Source organism: Acanthaster planci, linkage group LG11 (assembly GCF_054643075.1).
Source record: "Acanthaster planci isolate LZ-2023a linkage group LG11, COTS_SCS, whole genome shotgun sequence".
NCBI classification, from domain to species: domain Eukaryota; kingdom Metazoa; phylum Echinodermata; class Asteroidea; order Valvatida; family Acanthasteridae; genus Acanthaster; species Acanthaster planci.
In genome coordinates, this window is record NC_141787.1 from 17,345,848 (window position 1) to 17,368,703 (window position 22,856).

The following is a 22,856-nucleotide window of genomic DNA, read 5'->3' on the forward strand; positions in this document are numbered from 1 at the left end:
CACAGTGAACGCCGTTGTGCCCACCCAAACGTTATATAGTTGCTGTATGTTTCTGTTCCTATTTCTCTATGATAAATCACTAATAACACACAGTGAACGCCGTTGTGCCCACCCAAACGTTATATAGTTGCTGTATGTTTCTGTTCCTATTTCTCTATGATAAACGGCAATTTTATGAATAATTTTAACGGGCATAAAACAGCCGTATACACATCAACGAAACAAGAAATTGATGATGGGCCCGAATGAAAGGAAAACAAAATGGATTGCAAGGCAATCTCTTTCACATACATCACACGCGAGGCAACTTGGTTGATGACACCGAAGAATGATTAACGGTATGGGTGTACTTTGTTGATGTTTTGCTCCAGGATTGTGCCAAATGTAGCGTGTTCGCAGTGGGTGTAATGACCTGTTATCGTCACGCAACATACCCAACCAAATTGTGGAAAGAAAGTTGTTGATATAAACGTAGTTCTTGGCTTATTTCTATACACCAAATATCAACAAAAGTCACCAGTTGGCCAAAAAACGATTTTAGGTAAATGCAGTCCTTAGAATTATTTGGATTAGTTTCTTATAAATCTACCACAGGAATGGAGGATTTCAATTTAGTTAATTTATAAACTGGGAATTGACATATTAAAATCATTAAGAAGTTTTATAAAGAAATATGTTTAATTTTTAAAAATGTTGAATTTATTCGCAAATTCAATACAATGGAAGTTCATAGATTTTATTTGATAAAGTAAAATGAATTGAATTAATTTTCCTATTCAGTGTCAATGATTATTAACTGACTGAATTGCGAAAACGCAAGTTAATTTAACTAATTCGCGTTACCATGGTATTGCCACCTCAACACAGCTCGGAGCTCATCATTTTACAGAAGTTACGCGAATTGCTTTTTTTTTAAAATGCTATATCAAGTCTACTTCTCTAAATTCTTCTTTTGACCTCTTCGTTTTATTTTTAGACCTTACCACTCCAAGACAGTCTAGGCCTTTTATTAGCAAAACAAACGACCTTCTACCGATGTTAGGTCTACATTATTCCATGGGGTCTCGATTTAACATCAGCGAGTCAGCGTCCTTCGCCAAAGTGGCGGGCACCACCATTGGTGACAAGTTAATTTACCCACCACCGTCCTGTCCTTTCTAACGTCATGTAACGTGTCAGTTCATTTTCTATATATCGGTAGGATAAAGTACTTTAGCGGCCTAACGCCAATCAAGGTGTCAAGTGGTAATGCAGCATCTATATATTCCTGCCTTAATTTGGCTTACACTTTTGCATAGTTTGAAAGTACTATTGTTCTTTTACCGGAGGGAGTTTGGTTTAAATGATTGAAGCAATGGTTATATTTTGCGCAATGAGATTGCCCGTTGGAAAAGTATTGGCAGGTGTAGGGATATTACTTTAATCATCAATTGTGTTTGATGGTAATGTCGGTAGGGTGTTACCATTCCACACCCCTATAAGCTCTTTGGCAAAATTTTGGTTTAGTTGCTGGGGGATGCTGGATATTGTATCAGTTGGTAGGAAGAGACACACACTGCAGGTGGTCCTGAGGGTGACTGGTCCAAATTAGACTTGGAAGATTATCTTGAGAAACTTTTGATTAAGATTTCCTGATTCGGTGGAATCTGGACCCAAAACTCCTTCTAGACATTTGTTCCGTCTCTTATGCTTGAGTTCGGCTTCTAAGGAGGGATTCGGGATGAGTTCGACCATCGAGATGGGCTTATTAGCAGCATCTGAAGATGACGATGAGATAGAACAAGGTGAAGAAGGAGTAGAAGTTGTAAGCGGAACCACCAAACCTTCCCCCAAGATGGCTGAGGAAGAAGATGATGATGACGACGATGATGACGACGACGATGACGACGACGAATCTTCAGAGACAGAGACTGATGAGTCGGAAGATGACAAAAGAAAGAAAAAGAAAAAGAAGAAGAGAGACAAGAAGAAAAAGAAAAAGAAGAAGAAAGTGAGTATGTCAAGTACTGTCTTTGGATGAATATTGCTGGAGATTTGTGGAATATCATTCAGAAGTAACCTCTCGAAACCAACGTTATGACGAAACACAAAGAGACTAATCGATTTTTGCAACACTCAATTTATTAATACGAGGGGAAAAACGCTCATATTTTCTATATGATTAATTAGGATACATCTACATATCAAATATAAAAATGTGCCCTTTATAAAGTCGTTAGAATTTGAATCAAAACTTTAGTTGATTTGAAAACGTAGCAGCGTCATAATTGCCAAAGTAATAATGATAATTTATTCATTTTAAGTGCAAATTTCACACATTGTTCAAATGCGCTGTACAATGAAGACGTTAAACATGGTCGAGCGAATCAATGGCGCCTCAGGCAACCTCCAAACGACCCACATCCACCTACAGTTTTAGAGGTGGGAGGAAAACCCCAGAGACGAAATTTCTGGGTAAAACCCACGGAATCAGGTAGGGACTGAAAATCCAATCCACATGTGGACCGAGCCGGGAATCGAACGCGGGCCGCCGCAGAGGTGAAAGGCATGGAAAGAACTACTTCGCCAACCCGACCCCCGAGTACGTGTCAGCTTTACCCTACCTGCATTATTGTAAATTATAACTCGGCGCTACATTCTTCGTCACGGAGGTACATCAGATGATCCGTCACATTGTCAACTTTAGTTCCTCGGTCATCAATCTTGGGTTGATTTCCTGAACAAGCTAAATCCGTCTTTGTTAACTCATAATTTAATAATTTAAGGCCATAGAGGCCCTTGTCTTTAATTACTGACCAAGTTTCACTGTAAAGCGCAACCTCTTCCATGAAGATGTCTAGTGTCACTCATCCGTGATAAATAAAACACTGCTCAATTTATATGAAAAACAAAAACGATTCCAGTAAAGTGAGATTTAGATGAATAAACACGAGTTTGGCTTCCAATGTCTGGAGAGTTTGTAAAACAACCCACCAGATTGGTCCCACAATGTTGAATCATGTCACTTTAGTCAGTATCCGAGTGCGAAGCCTGATGATATTAGCCATGTCCGAAGTTCCTGGCTTTGGCTAGATATAACACAAACACTTATTGAAGTCACTTGCATCCACTTTCCGCAGACTTATGTATAAATTTCAGCCGCAGTAAAGTAATTCTGACATGGCAATATTACATGAGCGCTTGTGGCGATTATGGGAAAGGACCAGAGACTCAGAATGAAAGTGACTTTATGTGTATGTTTTAGACAAATGTTGAAAGAATGCATGGATCATAGGTTTATACTTTTTAATGATTATTTGACATAGTGACTTAGACAGGAGACACTTCTTTCCTCCATATTTCTTCTGGCATTGCACAGTGCAGTGCTACATAGGCACCGGTAAAGATTAATTATCAAGGACTTGTCAGTTACTAAAATTAGAGAGATCATGATAATTTCATGATGCCTTTGTGGGATGTCTGTCTGGTCGAAACAAAGGTGTGCACGCGATTTGATCATAAATTTTTGTAATGTGTATCAAAAGGTGAATAATTAATACCAGCATTGCCTTTCCGAAGCCTGACTGATACGTTTATGCTGGGTGTAGCCATTCATCGTCACATTGTTTGTTGTCCGAGAATTTCACTGTCGCTTATCTGCCATCTGTTAAGTACATTGTTCTTCATCCACTGTCTCTGTCCACAAAAAATATACTCGAAGTTGAAAAGGTGAGAGGTTTTCGCGGCTTCAACCTCTCATTTATTAAATAAATACATTGTAACAGACAAGACCTAAAGAACTTTGACGCTGTGTCCAATTACAGCTATTGTAGAGTTGTTATGGTCGGCTTACTTATTTGTACGAGTGTTAGACACTTTAACATTTTGGACACGGCTATAGCTTTGCATGTTTCTAGGTTGTATATGTATGTGGATGTCCTCCACCACATCTCATGTGAAGTGACTTGTTGCACTGGCACCTACCATTTTGTATTAGATTCAAGGGGCCTTCCTGAAGATCCATTCTTTTGTCAGACCACGGAATTATGACCCCCCCTTTTTGATTTCACGTCACTGCACCGTGTTTGTCGGTTAATATAACCTGATCACGAACCCAACACCATCTGCACTATAATTGGAGTAAGACACCTCTGGTTTTTAATTTTTAAATTGTGTTTGACACCACGAAAGGGTTCGTTGGATGCGACTTTAAAGGTCAACTGCAGCAGAGGTGTGTCTTGTAGTTGGAGAAGCATCCCTCAATTACCTGAGAACTGTCCCCTGGGCATTCAGGTTGTAGTATTCAAACTACAGGGAATGGATGCCGGTCAGTGGTTGGGTTCCCATCATGTATCATTGATGTCAATCCCGTGACTCGCCTTTTTACTCCGCTGACCAATTCTCCCTCCTCAAAGGAGAAAAGCAAAGGTTAACAAGTCACACGTTTGTGCGCATTCCGATGAAAATTGATGGCACTACGTGCGTACTTGATCCCAGCCATACGTGTAAACCAGTACGCCGTGTATCCGCACGCACTGGAACAAAGTTGGTCAAGGACCATTTTCGACTAATGTTAGGATTCATATCTTATCTTAGTAATGTGCGAACACCTCTTGTCGAACTTTGGCCTAAGTCACGTGGTAGCACATAACTCAGGCTCAATACAGAGCGTCTGTGTTTATATCCAGCGGTGAACTAACCTCGGATGGCTGGTTTTGACTGATTGATTAGACTAATCCATCTACTGCAACTAAGGAGAGTTTGAGGGAATAAGTTGAACTGTGGGTGACCATAGTTCTTGATAGAACTTGAAATACGGCCGATTCACAATACGGTGCCTCCAAGAGTTTGCAACGTGTTGACCAATCACAAGTCGCGAAATCTGTCGTCCCTTTCCAACCGCGCACTGGGTCGACAGATTTCGTGCACACTGATTGGTCATCGCGTTGCAAACCCTTGGAGGCGCACTATTGTGAAACACTCGTATTGGCGGTGTTGAATGTATAAAGGGGGCGCTCTGTAATCCCATTCCCGACGGAGTCGTTACCACGAACGTCATATAAAAAAGTCTTGACTCGACACGCTATTGCATCGACTGAAGCCACCAGCGGCCATCTTAAGGTGCCGAATATAACCGTAATCGTTACTCGCGTGCTTTTGTAAACTGTTATAGCCACAAACGATTCGGTGAACGATAACGAGCAAGCCTTTGTATTACCTTTGCATTAGGAACGGTAAGATGGCCGTCGGTAACTTCAATGACGTGTAGGCTGACATTGGAAACATTACATGTAGCACTTTAATGACTAAGGTAAACTTTGCTTAAGCCTTTGTAGCAACAACTACTTTATCGAATGAGTAAATTGTGAATCCAAACTTTTATAAGACGTCCGTGGTCGTTATCTACTCCTGTGACATTGCAAGGCATTCGCTATTTTCATTTCCACGTAGAACCTACGTGCCTGCACATGCTCTTCTGACAATTCACTGAACACTTGATTTGAACGCACCAGATGGTGGACTTTACTCTTCCATGTCTTTACTGGTAGAGAGAGATCTCTCGCATTACAGTAGACCATGGAATCATTTTATATTCCAAACATGCTCTTGCAGTCTCAAAACCTTCAGATCCTTGTGCAAGGCACATGATTTGCCTTCGTTGACAATTTTCATCAGTTCCTTTATAGAACCACTTCATAAAATGAACGTGAAATTATTCAGACATAGGAGGGAGTTTTGTGACTCTCAATTAGACTGTATTTATTAGAGATGATTTAATAAATTTCCTGTCAGAGGAGTCACACGCGCTCCCTTTAATTGTCAAGAGCAGTTTTACACGTGGTCATCCACCCTATGGGATTTCAGCCCATATTGAATGCCATACTGTTCATTACGCTTCATTGGTCATGCATATATTCTACCGCGTTTACCTGGCATAAACGCCAAATATCGGAATCAGTTGGAAGCCAGTAACAGGAGTGGGTGCTTGAAAACTTGTCAAGGATTCCCTGGAAATTTACGTCATCGTAGAATCATCTTAGAAAGATTAATTCTTTAAAAAAAGAAATTGTAGTAATTATAAGAGAACCTGTGTATTTCAGGTTCATATCAACTTATCTTGCATTAAGTGGTGCTACTATTCAGCAAGCCAACAAGGATCTCGAGAGGTGAGTTTGATATTTAACGCTGACGAAATCGGAACAACTTTCACAGATGTTGGTGATTTCTTTTAAAAAACCCTTTTAGAAAAGTATAAGACTAAACGGGGTATTGGACTAAAGCTTTAGTTTCATTGAAACGTTATATTCTTGCCAATGATAAACAAGTCCTATATGATTTGATGTTAACATTCGTTGAACGATTATCACTGGCCGAGATTTCAGTCGTCAAAATAATGACGCGTCCAGAATACGCGAAATTACGGCCAATAATTCTGTGTGAAATGTGCCTCCGCTGAGAGACAATTTGTCCTATGCACACTGAACTGGTTGCCTTCTAAACTTGATTGTTATGGCGTATATTGCTGTAGTTGTTTTCAAGGCGTTGCAGAGGGTCTACTGCACTGAAATTGGCTTTAGTACTGGTACACTGCTGTAGTTTCGAGAACGGTATTTTCGAAAACGTCTCGGAATTTTCGGCCAGTTTCACCGACATTACTGTTTTTGGATAGTAGGATTTTACCCAGTTAGAATCATAGTATTTCAAGATGTGACGAGTTCTTCGGCCTTTGTGTCCATCTTTCCCCTACCATTGTGTTGTGTGGTGCATTATGATTTGCCTGAGGTATTACATTGTTAGATGATACATTGATAGGGTAGAGGGAAGGAGATCGTGTCGGTGAGTCCGTGTCCAGAACTACATCAAGCTTAATCTCACCCTTGGCAATGTTGGGTTCATGCAGTTGGAACGTGTACCTTTTTATTATCCTAGCCAATGCATCAATGGAATCGAAAGTCCTTGCGATACGTGAAAACTTTCAGAGATGTTGACAACGGAAATATGTTTTGCCTTGACTGTTTTCGTTTTTGCATCTATATATGTTTGACTGTCTAGCCACTGTTGTCAGTGTTAGTGAATGACCTTTAACTTGCAATCATAGAATTTAATCAGCGTATTTTGGTAAGTTTTGCTTGTCTACTTGAATCGAAATGAGTAATCACCATCAACACTCCGTATAGGTCTGAACATCTTCGGTCTTCTTCTTGATTGGGTACTAGTAATTTCAAAAAAGGATTTGATGATGTGTTCGAACGTGTCCCACCTTCGGTTTGCTTAATGTTGCCAGTATTCTCAAAGTAGTAGCCCTTTCTTTCAACGAGTCAATCCCTTGGCAAACGTTATTTTCAGCAATGCCAGTGGTCATTATTGTAATATAAGGTCCTGTCATCATTTTATGGCCCATTAGAGGTTGTTGAGATCGCCTATGATAATACTGACCACTTCAATCAACAAACAGCAATATTGCACCAGATGGCCAATGTTTACAGGACTGATTTTTCGGACGTTGACACAATCCATAAATTTTTGTATTTATGCGCAGTATACTGGACATCTTATTTCAGAACACTACCTGAACACTATTTTAGCTGTCTCAAGTAATTTCAAGGTATTTAAACATCATGAATGAATGTTTTGACATCAAATCCCAGTGAACGTTCAGATAATCAAAAAGATGCACATTAATCGAGTTCTAGGAAACACCGTCAACATTTTCTTCCTCAGAAATCTACAAACTTCTGGATGTTCTATCTGATGATGCACAGTCGGGGAAAAGTTTTTATTTGTCATGTTTTGTCTGTCTTTTTTTTTTTATTCTTCCCTGCAACGTTTATATCCATCCTGACATACTGACCATCGTTTTTCCCCATGCAACTTTCACTTGTGAATTGGAAGCTAGGCAAGCATGAAGGATATCGCTGTGTCGTTAGGACACTTTACTTACACTGACCAAGCGATACTACTTTCGCACAAATCCCCGGACACGTCAACGCGGGCCGCCATCCTTTCTACAAGCGGCGCAGGTGCATGCAAGAAGTTTCGCTGGAGCGTTTCAGTTTAGGTCTTCACAATTGCATGCGTTAAGACTACTTTTACTGCAACCGATGCTTAATTAGATTTGTAACCCTCCATACTGTTGTAGTCTTCGAACAAGTTCCATTCTTCACATGAAAGTGATGTTAAGAAATATTGACAGGGAATACGAATAAAAACTTTCCATTGTTACAAGTCAGAGGAAATCGCCGCAATAATTTTCGGCTGCGCACCGAATATCCAATCGCACCTGTCGACCCAATTGGCCGGGATTCACTCTCGGGCAACAAAAGTGGACAACATGGAACCAACCTTATTTTTCCATAGTGAAAATAATTGAAATACCGTTCTGTTAACGACTAGACGTATGAGTTCCATCATTGGTCATTCAGATACACCGTTAGCCTGAGATTGAATATCATGATCGTTTTTGATTATTGATTGTATTTTTAAAACTTCGATCGATGAAAAGAAAAGCGTACGATTCGTGTTAGACCTGTAGGTTCTCTGTAAGCCACTAGCTGTAAGCTCATATTACTGTTTATTAGAAGTGAGCAACCACTAATGGTTCTGTTTGATAAGTTCCCCCACACCCTGACCTCAGTACTGGTTATTGAAGCACTACCTCAGTTCTCCTCAATTATGGTCCAATGACTTTTCTTCGCCTTGAACTCACACCTCAGTCCAAACATGAGACCTTTTTAAAGATCTTTTTTTATAATTTGCTCTCATAATGTTACTACATACCTCTTCAGTGAAACGAGATGCCGTTCATAACTGAGATTCAACTGTGGCTGTAGAGATTCCTATATTGACCTTCAACATAATTACGTTATTAATTTTTGATTAAGCGATTTATGGACGTATATGATTCGATTCAAATTTTAGTTCATAATTTTCCAGTTGTAATATTTCCCTCTTTTTATTGATATATACATATCTTACGGTAATTTCACAGAGCTGATGAACTATTTCTGAGCACACTAACGTGCGAAAATGAGCGAGACGCCAAACTAGTCACAAATATGTCGTTTATAACTACATGATACAAACCTAAAGGGAATACTTTTGGAAGTCACTTGTGTTGAGGTTATTTTGGGAAGAACGTTGGACCTTCGATTTATTAGTAAATTGGTGTATTTTCTCTTAGTTTTTAAAGTACTAACAGTGAAGAACTTGGTCATGATCATGTAGTCCATGGATTTCCTTTCCACGCTAGTAGACTACGTTCACGTTGCGTTTGTAGGCCTAATGTAGCAAGTTCTGAGGTTGGAGGAATTCGAAGGGTATTTTTTTTATGAATTTCCTTTCTCCTTGATCATCGACCTTGGCCGACTGTGCATGGCAGCATCTTTTCCTATACGTAAGTTCATTGTCATCATTCAGATCATTCAACTCTCTTCCCATGAGGATATGCCTGTCATCTTGTTCCCCTTCCGCTTCGTCTCGTATCTTGCCATGCTTAGCGATGGATGTATTTATAAACTGTTACGAGATGAAACTTAAGCAGTAGTTACCACTGGGAATATCCCGTGAATATCGTTGCTTGCCGTAGAATTACAAAGTGTTAGGCAAATGAAATACATTGTTAAAGTGCATGAAATAGTCATTTCTACTGACTCCAATATGACGAGCACCTGTTATCTATACATGTATATTACCCACTGGGCAGAATAAAATATTTATAATTACCTACTCCTATGAAAACTTCTCTCTTTTATTTCCTCTTGAAAAAACATTAAAATTTCTTTAACTTTTAAAGTTTTTATGATGATATTACATAAAAAGTTCCCGCGTTTTCCAAAAAAAGCAGAGTTTACAAAAATATTGCTGCCCAATGGGGAATTTTATCAATGCTTGGATCAATGCAGTGAAGCCTGTTTTTTTTCTGCGCCATGTCATTACAAAGCTCAGCTGAAGTCTACATTTTTAGGGCAACTATTTTGTGAAGTATATTTCCAAGAGACGGGTTGTGCGCCCTGCCAATGCAGAGCAGTCCGTTGGTCTGTTTTTCTGTTTGCCATCATTTGGGGGATACTGTGCAATTCTGAGCCTACAATGCTGTGGTCTATCCAGATGCTGATGACTTTGCAAGATGTTCTAGTTGACATGGAAAAGATCAATAAGATGATTATGAGAAACTTCTCCTTCTAGGCCAGTTGTCCCTGTGATGTTCCGTTTCTTTAATGAAGGGAGCAGAATATAAGCCACTGATCCATATCCCATTTCATGAATCGCTGACGATAAAGTACTGGTGTTCATCAGCTTCTCTGACCGGTCCGAGGTAGCATCAAGCCCGTCACCTTCCATGGACAATCCTTGCATCGGAGTGGACTCAAAGAGCATTAAGACAATCGTCTGAGTAATTCCGGAGATTCTACAAGACATGATTTAATTACCTGAGTGGAAAATTTTTCCCTGAATATTTGACCGAGCGTGTGACGTGTGTGTGGGGGGAGGCCCACAATGGAGAACGTCGTCAAGGCATTTAAGCAGCCGTGATACCCGAAGATTTGAAACTGATTTGAAGTTGGTTATCGCTTCCATATTGTCGATTGTCAGCGGCGGTGCAAGGCCCTTGTTACAAATACTTTACCCCTCTCCTTCCCAGCCCGCTGTGATAGAATAACCACAGCTTACCTTAGTTGTTCCGCACGATGATTGAGAAGCCAACCCAAACGTGTCCGGATATGTATACGCATTCAAGTGCCTCCAGTACCAGATATGAAATTGCATTGGAGCATAAACAGGCAAAAGATGCAAACTTTCGCATCTATGTCCCCACTATAAACAAGAAACCAATTCGTTCAGAATAACTGCCAAATTTTAAGTATCTGCAAATTGTGAATATACTATCACAGTATGAAATATGCACAATGCGTCATGTAAGAATATAATTTGCCACTTTTAAAAGCAAAATGGTCGAAAGATGAAATTTATTTTATGTACAATGCTTGTTTTATAGCCTTGGAACCCTTGAGAATATATCTGTCCCCATTAATGTATAGAGTTCTGAATACTTGACTGACGTGACCGAATAAAGTAATGATAACGTGTGATTGTTTAGACATCTGTGACGTTAGGTTAATTCATGCGTGTCATTATATGTTTCATGTTCATTTAACATAGCAAAGTATGAAAGGATCAATAATGGGAAATGACACCTCCTCGTGATGAAAATACAAATGTTGCAAATGAAACTTGAAAGAAGAAATTCAATATCTCCAGTCGAATTTAAAGTGGTGACGGCTGATGCATTGAAATTAACACGCTACCTTGGAACGAATGGAATCTTATTCAACCAACGATGGAAAGTACTAAAAACCTGACATGTTTAGAAAAATAAGAAACTCCTTAATCTCATTGAAATACGATAAACCTAAATCTATCCCCTGAAATTTGAAAGCCGCAATTCTTTGGCTAAACATTTCCCTAGACTCAAGGGAAAAACGTTTACCATTTCATTCTCTGAAAGACTCAAGATTTAATAAGAAATGACGAGGCCTGTACTTTCAAAATCGCCTCTGCGTCGTTGCCATTATATCAATTAACTAAATGACTTCCACTCTCCGTTTAACTGAAAATTTTGATGGAGGAATTATTAATAATTTGACAAGTGTATCCCGTGAGTCTTATTAGAAGAGGGTTTGCATGTGCAATGAGGCTTTGCAATTGTCAATTGTAGCCGGTTAGGCACCATGTACTAAATGCTTCGTATGGCAATCGTTCCACACAAGTTGGACTCTTGTACATATTATGTTTACGACGTTTTATAAAAATGGCGATTCAGCCTCAAAAAGCTTGGGGTGTTTTTACTGAACAGTGAACACTTTTGCTGTGCAATACTTATCTCTTTTCTTTATTTGTCGCTTAATTAAAACTTTTAATTAAACGAGGAAAATGCGTCTCTTGTGTTTATCTTAGCTTTGTGACACCTCTGCATGCTGTTTCTTGTTTAATAGTGTCATATAGCAACGATACAAAATGTTACTTTCATTGTCATCATTTACCCGTAAACCTCGGAGACCGTTATATCTGAGACCAAATAGAAGTAATTGAGTGTTTTTTTCTCTATAATGTGTAACAATTGTCAATTTAATTTCGAGGGTAATTTTCGGTGACAATTGAGCGTGAGAGAAGGTAATTTAAGTCAGGTAGTCGTGGATTACATCATCTTGACAGACGATGGACGTGGTGGACATGTTATTACGCTCTCTTGGCCATCGCGTTCTCTTACATGCACGTAGGTGCAAGGTAGACCGTTTCATTGCCGATGTGAAGGACCGTCCAACTAACTGCAGTAACCCTGAATGGTATAGAACATCAACAGGAGGCCGTGCTTTCGAGTCTTACAAGCTTTCAAATAGTACTGAGCACACTGAGCATTTAATTAAGAAAAGTTGGACAAAGGGCAAAACCAAAATATTCGTAGGATGCTTGTCTAGATGTGTTCTCACTGGAATAACAAAATGAAAATGTTTCAAACATCAAATGCATATTTTCAGCAGTAAAATATAACACACAACATAAAAAGTGGTCCTTAACTTTTTCGAGTAGTGTATATTCCTGTTTACATAACATGAAGGCTCTACTCTACACAAGTGATCTAGACGATTTCTTTCTTTGTCTTTAAAATGAAATTTTCAACGTAATGGAAGGTGTAACTATTTGCGAACGTGACTTATGAATCCAGAAGTATTTCGAGGAACATTCTTGTAAACCATGACCTTGCTGAACTAAGACTACTTCAATTTCTTTTGTGTGACTTCATAAATGTAAGTTTGCAGCCTTGAATTCACTGGTGTCTGAATGCCTTCGCGAATACGTTATACTTCAACAAGATCCTAAGCATCAAGATGGAACTGACCGCCTGTACGTAAATATGTGGTATTCACGTGCGTGGTTTGTGTCAAGGTGGATGTAATGTAAGCCTGTCAGAATTGAAATGACATCTGTGTGAAAACGTCTTACCCTGATCGCCAGTTTGTTCGCCTCTTTACACAAAGGGATTTAGACTCAGTACAGTGCCTCACTTTAATCCGTTCGCCGTCATATTGGTTTAATCTTCCAAGCTTCCTCAATTTTGTGACGATGCTATCTTTTTGTCACAGTTCAAGTCAAATCAACTAATCACCTAGTGGGATGAATCCTGACAAACTGCGGTGCAATAAGCTTCTGTTTGACTCCAAAGCTTTCCAGTCTAATTGGCAGTAAAATTGCATGAGGTTTAAGTGACCTCTGGTTGTGTCGCTTAGAATTATTGGCATATTGCAATATAGTCACCCGCCAGTATTGCTTGTTTGGTATTGTTCAGCGTGTAGGATCGTCTTGCAAACACTGTATGTGTTTAGTGAAAAAAACACACATTTTCAGATTCGAAGTTTAAAATAGTGGAGGATACTTTAATAAGAAGTGATCTTGTCATAAATTGACATGCCACCAACAATTCCTTCTTGCTGATGCATTACCGAACCACCTTTACGAAATATGTCATGACGAAATGTGGTGACGAACACTGAAAAAGAGAGACCAATATGTTCAGAAGAGCGCATAGGAGGGAAATGAAATTTAAATAAGTAATACTTTTTCATGTGAGGCGTTTCTTGTTAGGTTCAGAGTATTATCGCAAGTACGCACTGTCCTTTCCTTTTTAAAAATACAACACCGTTATCACGTGATACGGTTGCCAGTATGACACTTTCAGCTGTTATTCGGAGCACCAAGGGCAGATATTTTAAACTTGCAATGAATTGTTGTAAGGTTGAAGGTTATGATAACCCAGCGCATTGCGTCGGAATCGGACCGTACAGGGAGCTTAATAAAACATACACTACATCTGTAGTCGTTTCACTCCGTTGAAAACAGTCGTCTCAAGCGAGCTAACTCCCCAGGGCTGATGTTGTCTGGGTTTTACAAAAGTGTACACCATTTCTGTATTTTTTAGTGTGTAATGATTACATGCTTTGACCCCGAGCACAGAAAGAAATACTTCTATGAATATGAATTGAGGACTGCTCTTTCAGTAGAGTTCCCAGGGGGTTGATTATATTGAATGTGTACACCGCACTGGGAACGGACCAACTACACGTCTGTCTGGCCGTGGGATATACTCTGCTTGATTGCACCTTGCGTGTTAATCACTTAAGGGGAGATAGACCACACTTCAGTTGTACACTGATCTACCAAATCGTCTTGGGGATCAGACGAGGAGGATGAAGCTCTGAACACGGCGGATGTATTTGGTGCATGCGGACTTAGAGAGTTAGGAACGACCACCGTGACTACGTAATCCTTGGTTGTTGGAAAGGAAACGTGTTCTGGAGGTTTCTGTTGTGTTGCAAATGCGTTGTGTACTTCACGGGAAAAAGTAATAATAGTTATACAGGAACTCGTGACTTGCCAAGTAGACAACAGAGTAAGTATCTTTACTTATGCGCTGTACTTGGTTGAGACAGTGAATGCTGACATTGACCCACAGTAAAGTTAATTAATGTTTCAATTTTGCAACATACCAGGGACTTTAGTGATAGTTTGGATTAAACGTTATAAGTTAAACGGGCATTTGATGTAATTATTACAATGCATCGAGGAAATTATGCATGGAGATTAAATAATACTCCCTTCCACCCTAAAGATTCAATGGTGTATAATCACGCGGAGTCAGGAAAAAACATTGCTACACAATGCAGCTCTTAAGTTTGAATTACACATCAGCACATTAAAATGTGCTTTCCAAAAATAGTTTTCTTAACTTCTTGCAAAAAGATCGAGACATTTCTTGCCCTTCATGTTATAGTCTACAGCCATGCCCGTGTAATTTTGGAATTTATTGGCCACCGATTTGTGTCTTATTTTCTCTTAAACATATATCTTCTTTTTGTGTGTCAAATGTCCTCCAAACTGCCTTTCAGTGGTGTAACTTCGGGGGGGGGGACGGAGGGATATGCCCCCCCAGCAGATGCCCATGCACCCGAGTGCCTTCCCCCGACATTTATCCCCAGTTACGCCACTGCTGCCTTTATACATTTAGAGTATATGTACCCTGTCCTTTCGCTATATCACCTCTTCAGTTGTTTTAGCCATAATCAGTGGGCAACCAGCTGGTCATATTATTCCATTGTTGAATCACGAGATGATGTGCTAGAAAGGCTGTTGAGTTGTGACAGACACTTGTAATGCTTGATATTGAAAAATTATTCGATTGATTTCCCGTAAAGCCACAGGGTGGCAATGTGCTTTTTATTACCTGTCGTGAAGTCAAGCTTACTGTATCAAAATTAATGGAATGAAAACATTATTAGGTGTTTCGAATTAAGGGAATTGATCGGCTGACCGTCATGTGACGGTGAAGGGTTTAGAGAGGGGCGGATCCAAGCTGTATATCGAGAGTGAGACATGACAACAGTGGGGCAAATATATATTGTGTCCTTGTCATTTCGTATCCAAAAGTCATTGTTATTGTCTGCCATGATATTAATTTTTGCTTTGTAAATAAAGACAACCGAGGATGGAGGATGGATGGGATTTCCAATTAATTTGTGTTCGTAGATACGGATCAGTTTCTGAGTATTTGTCAAGAAGTCCATGTTTTATATTTTGACATGTCATGTCATAATGGTGTGACGGTACTAATTTTTTTATATCATACTTTGTGTGCTGTAAAACAGACGCGTCTTGAATAAGTATGAGTTTTGTTTTTAGACCGGCCAGGCGTATAGCTGTTTATCTTGTACTGGACATGCTCAAAACATACCACTTGAAACGTTAACTTCCAACTATTCGTTTGTTATCGTGTCTTTTTGATATCTCTGCGTACTTGGACATTATTGACTTGTGGTATATTCATTCAAGAGTGTTTTCATTCCATGCTTTGCTCTGCAAGATAATTCCTGTTGACTTAAAGTGAACACTTACATTGGTTAATAAAGTGAAACGCTTGAGAAGTCACACTGGTCCTCTGTATGTACTATATACTGTGGCGGACAAATGACGTCATACTTTAACGGCAGGTGTTTTGTAGCCAACATGAACGCATTTTAATCGATAATTGAATTAATGTCTTCAGATATCTAAATGTCAAAGAGCAACTAACCTGTTTATAAATTCTAATATACATGTACATGTATACTGCTGAATTTAGTAATATGAGCTGGTCCCGCTAACATCAGCGTGATTGTGCGTCCATTTCCTGGTATGTATAGTGCCGAGTATATAGCAACCTGTAGAAAAAAAACATTTTGGAAGTATAGGGGTGAATGAAAATCTAATTAAATTGACGCCAGAATAGCATTGTAATTTGCGTGAAAGTATGAAGCTAAAAATGCTGTCTGAACTCCAAGAGAGAGTTCATTTAGGCCTAAATGGATGCAAACCAATTGAAACTTGACTTTGAATATTCGCATTGGCTAAGGTGAATACTTTAGAGATTACGTTCCGTTAATCTTTTATGTTAATTACAAGTATAGTCATGCAGTGTCAAAATCCGGATGTCTATTTTTTGTGACTATTGAATGGTTTTAGCTGGAAACCATGGTTGCACATCCCAATATTGTGGCGATGGAATGGCTCGGAGGACATTTATATCGTCGTTAACTAAAGAATTATGAGAAGTAACCTGCCTTTAAAAATAATTTAAAGATTCTTTGACGTCTTGTACAATTGTGCCGAAATATAAACTACTGGAATACACCTGCCAATTAAGGACAAGACTAGACGCCGTGCCACTGCTGTGCCAAACTTCATTCAAGTGAATGTGGCAACAGCACGACAATAGCGCGGCAGTTGCGATAAACGCCGAACTTTAAAAGAGCAGTGTCGTGTCACTTCCATTTAGAACAAAGATAGCGGGGCATACCCTGTCGAGCTAAGGGCTTGCCGTGCCGAATTCAGTTTGCCGAGCCGAATCGCACTAAATGTCGTGCTACTGCCGTGCCGAACTTAAAGAAGTTTAGTGCGGCAGTAGCACGGCGTAAAGCCTAGGCCTAAGAGGTTCCTATACTTTTGACATATTCGTTTGTTTCTTTATTCTTCATGGTCAAAATAGTCTACCATGCATTTAACCTTCAGAGTGAAAGATATACGGACGTATATAAACGTGACTGCACTCTAAAAATACACCGTTGAGTTTTTATATCCAACGATTGCCACAGAGTTGTTTCATTTTTGTTTGTTTACAATAACAGCATAGAGCCACCCCATTCCAAGTGCCTAGCCAGAAATATTCTCATGACTGGGGTGATACTCCTTTAAAAATCTCAAACGCTCCAGCCGAAAATATACTGTAGAAATCCTGGCATTTAAAATACACTTTGCCGAGAGGATCAAGTTAGTTCTCTTTTCAGGGAGGAACAACCCTATAAATATTCGACTGAGAAACAAACTAAACCATTTGTTACGTGCACCTTTGGTTTGAAACTCATTTGTGCTATATTCAATCTACAAGCCCTTTGGCTAAGAGGTTCTTTACAGCAACCTGGCACCAGGTTGTTCATATAATATGATTATTGCCAATGCCGGCTTTAATACTCAAGGGCAAACTATTGTAACAATGATATACGAGCCTCTATTATGTCGTGCGTCTGTGGTCATAATCATAACCGACATTGGAAAAAATTACTCTTCTCTTTCAGTTGTCAACTTTAACATATATTAAACATCATCTGTTAAACAGCACAACAACCCCCCCTCGAAAAAAGTTGCTTCAAACAAACAGCTATGCCACTAGGAGCTGGAGTTTTCAGAAAATGGTCTTCAATGTAAAGATACAAGGGCAAGAACAGAAAGAAGTGCCTTTTCGTTTTGACTTACTGAAGAAAGTTGTCTTTGGCTAAGTTAAAACTTAGCCAAATATTAATGATGTTTTACAGAGTATCAGAGAAGATAGCGTTATACTCATTAATATTTGCCAAAGGTTTATTTTCCGGGATATGAGATGAAGGCAGCGGTAAGCGTTCACTATGGTTGAAATTTTCGATACAAGTTGGACTATTAATTGAGTTCACGTTTATTCTGAAGCTTGCACCTGTCGCTGTATTTGTGTTCGGACTTCGGAAACAATCTGCACTGACATCATTGCCGTCTTTTCTAGTCGTTGATCAAAGTCCCTCTTGAATGAATGAGTTCTTAACTTATTCTTATTGGAATTGAAAATTCAGACTGTAATATTTTGTCAACATCTTAAAGTAATAAAGACACCCTACAGCGGACGTCGTAATTTCTTTTCCGTTTAAATATTTAAGTGTCATATTAAATAGCAAAATGTATGTATTCTTCAGATGTGCGTTCACTAACATATTGTGTACAGGCCGGCATTCTTGTTGATGTTCAAGGTTTTACCAGGATTTCTAAAAGACATACTTGGAATATTTGCTGATGCAATTTAACGAGTCATTTCCATCACTCAAAATTGAGGTCTAGTACAGCACTGTTGGTAAAAATCTAAATACATGTACTCTCTTTGTGTAGAAAAAGGAAACCCCTGAGAGTCCCACGATGCAACGGCCCAACTTCTCTGATGCTGCGTCGGTGGAGAGACTGTTTATTCAAGCCGTGGAGCGTGGCGATCGCAAGGCAATTATCTTTGCCTTGGAGAACGCTCCTGACCTGAATATCAACTGTACCGACCAGGATGACAGATCAGCATTGCTGATAGCTATTGAGAATGGGAACTCAGGTAGGAACACATGGATTTGTTAAATAATCAGCATAAAAGCTTCAAAAGGAAAGAAAAAGCAAAAATAAAGTTTAAACGGTGAAGGATAAGAGCATTCCTCTAAATAATGATAGGCAACCATTGAACAACATGGGTTTTTGATAGTATGAGAGTACGAAGGAGCACTGGGACACCTATCCCTATAAATCAAAGATCAATTTCAAGTCATTTCTAATTAATTTCAACATACTTATCTGAGTGAGGGCAAGTTCTGTAATCTAGACGCTCATTCTGTTAAACCTAATCTTCTGGTCCTATGTTTAGAGCTTTGTAGCTTTCATTGGTTGCAACCTTGACTGGAAGATGCTTGTTTTCATAGCAGCTCGTTTTGCGTCAGCGTTTTGATAACTTCATTCAATACAATTTTCTTTGTCAGATATTGTGCAGTTACTTTTGGATCACAACGTGCAGTTGGGGGATTGTTTATTACGTGCAGTCGATGAGCAGTTTGTGCAAGGTGTCCGCCTCATCTGTGAGCACATAAAGAAGAAAAACATACCGGTAAAAAGAAGTATTTTGCTGCTCATTTCTGACGTTTAGATATCTTGATACACTGTCATGGTTAGTTGAAGTTTATTTATACGAGCATCTCAAATAAGTGAACAAGGAGACTTAGAGTAACTCATAGAAAAGTTAGATTAGGTCCGTCCCCTTCGATTGCTTCAATGGAAAAGATCGATGTTCTTAAATTCGCCAAAAATAGTTTGAAACGTCCCTAAATGTTCTTTAATCTCCGTTCCTTTTCATAGCCCTCTGAAAGTATCCCTAAAATGGGCTTCCACAATTTGGATATTGCAATACAGCTTGTAAAGATATTTAAATATTGTAAAGATATATTAAAGTCAGATTTATGAAAACTTTCTGTTGCCATAGGAATGCCTGAATTGTAAAGCTTTGAATGGTGACTTTCATCCTGACGTCACACCGCTGGTCCTGGCAGCCCAACATAACCACTATGATATCATCCGTATCTTGCTAGAGTATGGAGCAAGAATTAAGGATCCAAGAGATTATAGCGACGAGGCTGAGATGCATACCCTGGAGAACTCAGTGGGAATGTTGAATCTTTACAAAGTAGGTACCGATATTAATGGTACTCTGTTGATGTTATGTCGAGAAACAGGGTCATGTGATTTGGGTAAAATACTCAGATGGTGTATTGCATCATCAAAGAATGTCATAATTATTTGATCTGTGAGCAGGTTAAAGAGTATGAATATTAACACTAATAAACTATGTCTCCTGCCCTACAACTGCAACTTACTTAAACAAGAAATTGTAATATTGTCTATTTACACATAGTTCCGTTTTGAGTTCTCTGTGATGCAAGCCTCAAATCCCTTTATCAATACAAAAAGTTCCCAAATTTATGACTGTCTTTCTTTTGCGCTTTGATTTCCAGAACAGAAAAGTACCTAAAGCAAGGAGAAAGTATCGCTTAAAAGGCTGGAGTTCAAAGCACTAATAAAAGGATATCATTCTTAAAGAACAGACAAAATTTTAATTACAAAGACGTTGTTGCAATTAATTTTTACCTCACGAAAGTTTGTTTGATACCTCAAAGAATGTGTGCTGTTCTGAAGTTAACTTAAGTACTTCCTTTATCCCATGCTCCACAAGGCTTTAGCCAGCCAAGCCTACATTTCCCAAACTTCAAGCGATCCCTTCAGCACGACCTTTGAACTCTGCGCCAAACTACGTAAGCTGGCTCGGACCAAGTACGAATTCTGCGATCAGTTCCAAGAACTGGTCCGTCAGTGTGAAGATTTTTCTGCAGGTCTTCTGGATCATGTCCGAGATTCCAATGAGCAGGCATTTATCTTGAATCATGACCCCTATGGATGGAGCAACCCATCTGAAGATCTCCAGACTTGCCAACCGAATAGAGTCAAGGCTGCAATTTTCTTTGAACAAAGAAAGGTAAAAAAATCTTTCCTCATAGTTAATTTGTTAACACCTGAATCATTTTTTCTAAAAGAAAAATCAATTTAAGCAAAGCATTATTTGTATAATGCAGAGTGTAATGAAACAAAAGAAACATTTAAGAAACAACAAAACACAAGAAGACATACTCGAATTGACACGAAAGAGAAACAAAACAAATAAACTAAAGTTGAATGTAAAATTGTGGTGCTCCTGACCTGAAATAATCTGAATAAATGCAACTCTATGCTCTCTTTAAGTTATTTATGTTCATTTTTATAGTTTTTATTTTCATTTTCAGTACTACTTTACTTAATTCATTTCACTGTTCCGGTAGTGCATAAATTTATTCTTGTTCAATTTAATAATTGTCAAGCTTGATATGATTTGTTCCCTCACAGTTTGTGGCTCATCCTCATTGCCAACAACGTCTGATTGAGCAATGGTACCATGGTCTACCTGGCTGGAGAGACCAGAGCTCCCTCAAATCTGGTCTTATTGTTCTCCTTATGGGCATCGGCTTTCCTATTCTCTCCTTGGCCTACATCTTTTTTCCTTACGGACGTCTTGGCAGATTCCTTCGCATCCCTTACGTCAAGTTTGTCTGTCACACGGCATCCCAGCTTTTCTTCCTAGTTCTTTTGTTGTATCAGACCATAGGTAAGCTGAGACAAAAATAATTTCTATTTTGAATGGAAGCAAGTTTGAAAAGATATAATCTATTCAGTATCACATCATTATTCCCTTTCTCCATTTCATGAATAAATGAATATGTTTCCCTTTATTTTGAACTGATGGAAATTCAACGTCAACAAAGTTGACAAAGTAAAAATCTTTTAAAAATGCATCTGTTGAGTGTTGTCCCAAGTTGTTTAGAGTGTGAATACGAAATTCTAAAAACTGCAATTACAACTCCATGAGTGCTATTTTTTATTCCAAGCGTGTGTAAAACATCTCTTGTGCTTTATCCGCGTTTCGCAATGAATGTATTACATAATGCACTTACTTCGCTTTTTGTTCTCAACTTGTAGTCGAAAGCACCTCCCACCCTTTGTCAGCGTTGGCTGTTAGTAGTGAAGAGGAAATCGTTACTGATTCGGTATCAACTACAACAACTAAAGCACAACCTCCAAGCATAGTCATGCTCTTGATTGTAGCTTGGGTGGCAGGTACAATTTTAACTATGAATAGTAAATTATGGCACAGTCCAATTGTATTATATCTCACATATGTAAGTTTTGGAATATCTAGTTTGACCCATTGAGGTAAAGTCGTCTTGAATTCTAATCGGTTGAGATTGAAGGTTGAAGCAGTTTGGTATACTTTCTGTATAAAAAGAACCTTTGTTCGATGTCAATGGCCCGAATGATTGGTTTCTAAAAAGTCTTCCTAACTCTCATAATGGAAGACTGGTGAACTTTCTGTTGCTTTTTGTTCTGTTTTCATTGGAGTGATTAGGCACTATATTATCGTTGACACAGGCCAGTAGGGACAGAGAGAGTGATAAATGAACACCCATAAAGGGATCCTGACTTGCAATCTGAGTTGAATTCATCCTGATTGTGATAAATTCCCAAGATAATTCAACTCTCTTATCTTTAATGCAGTCCGGCGAGATTTCTTTGTTAGAGCATTTCGGGTTAATAATGTGATTGAAACACGTCGATGTGGAATTGAAGTATGGTAATAGCCGTTGATTTGAAACTTCTTGGACAGCTCTGACTGCTGAGCTTCTAAATTGGATTTGTCTGCATAGGAACTATGGGAAAATGCCGATGTTCCTGCTGTCAGTGCAAATGTCTGTTCCGTTTTATCAATTGAGCCATGACAATTGTTACCAAGGTTTCCTTTCTTTGTTAATAATTTAGAAATAAATTGACCACAATGAAAATGTTCTGATAGTCATTTATTCGACTTATTCTTAAACTCCACCCCTCCTCCCAATTTTAAACTTTTTCTAGTGATTTTAACTCTGATATCTTTACCTTTCATTTAATGATATTTACCCAAATTGATGAGTTATATAAATTGTTTTTAGGGGAAGATTGGTCTTTGCCCCTAAACCTTGCCATTTCTTTCAATCAGAAATCTTCTTTGATGGTTGTTCTTTGAACCAAATGCAAATATTTACAGTCAGTGTAAACTGCTTGGCCATTTAGTGTTGTTGTGTCATTATATCCAAGCTCTCTAATGTCCTACTTCAGAACAACCC

The 22,856-nt window shown here is 38.9% G+C and overlaps 1 protein-coding gene across 7 annotated transcripts in view; it reads left to right on the forward strand.

The window, feature by feature from the left end:
* Positions 1–22,856, forward strand: part of LOC110976316 (transient receptor potential-gamma protein-like) — a 73,657-nt gene that overhangs the window by 43,196 nt on the left and 7,605 nt on the right. For 4 of the 7 annotated variants that reach the window (XM_022229480.2, XM_022229484.2, XM_022229488.2 and 1 more), the window contains exons 2-7: positions 18,475–18,682; positions 19,098–19,222; positions 19,595–19,795; positions 20,342–20,641; positions 21,046–21,304; positions 21,676–21,813. In XM_022229480.2, coding sequence (XP_022085172.1) covers positions 18,475–18,682; positions 19,098–19,222; positions 19,595–19,795; positions 20,342–20,641; positions 21,046–21,304; positions 21,676–21,813 — 1,231 coding nt within the window. Of the gene's footprint in view, positions 1–1,231; positions 1,991–5,942; positions 6,147–13,881; positions 14,426–18,474; positions 18,683–19,097; positions 19,223–19,594; positions 19,796–20,341; positions 20,642–21,045; positions 21,305–21,675; positions 21,814–22,856 lie in introns of those variants that run through there. The other 3 variants (XM_022229479.2, XM_022229486.2, XM_022229485.2) reach the window with 3 other exon arrangements.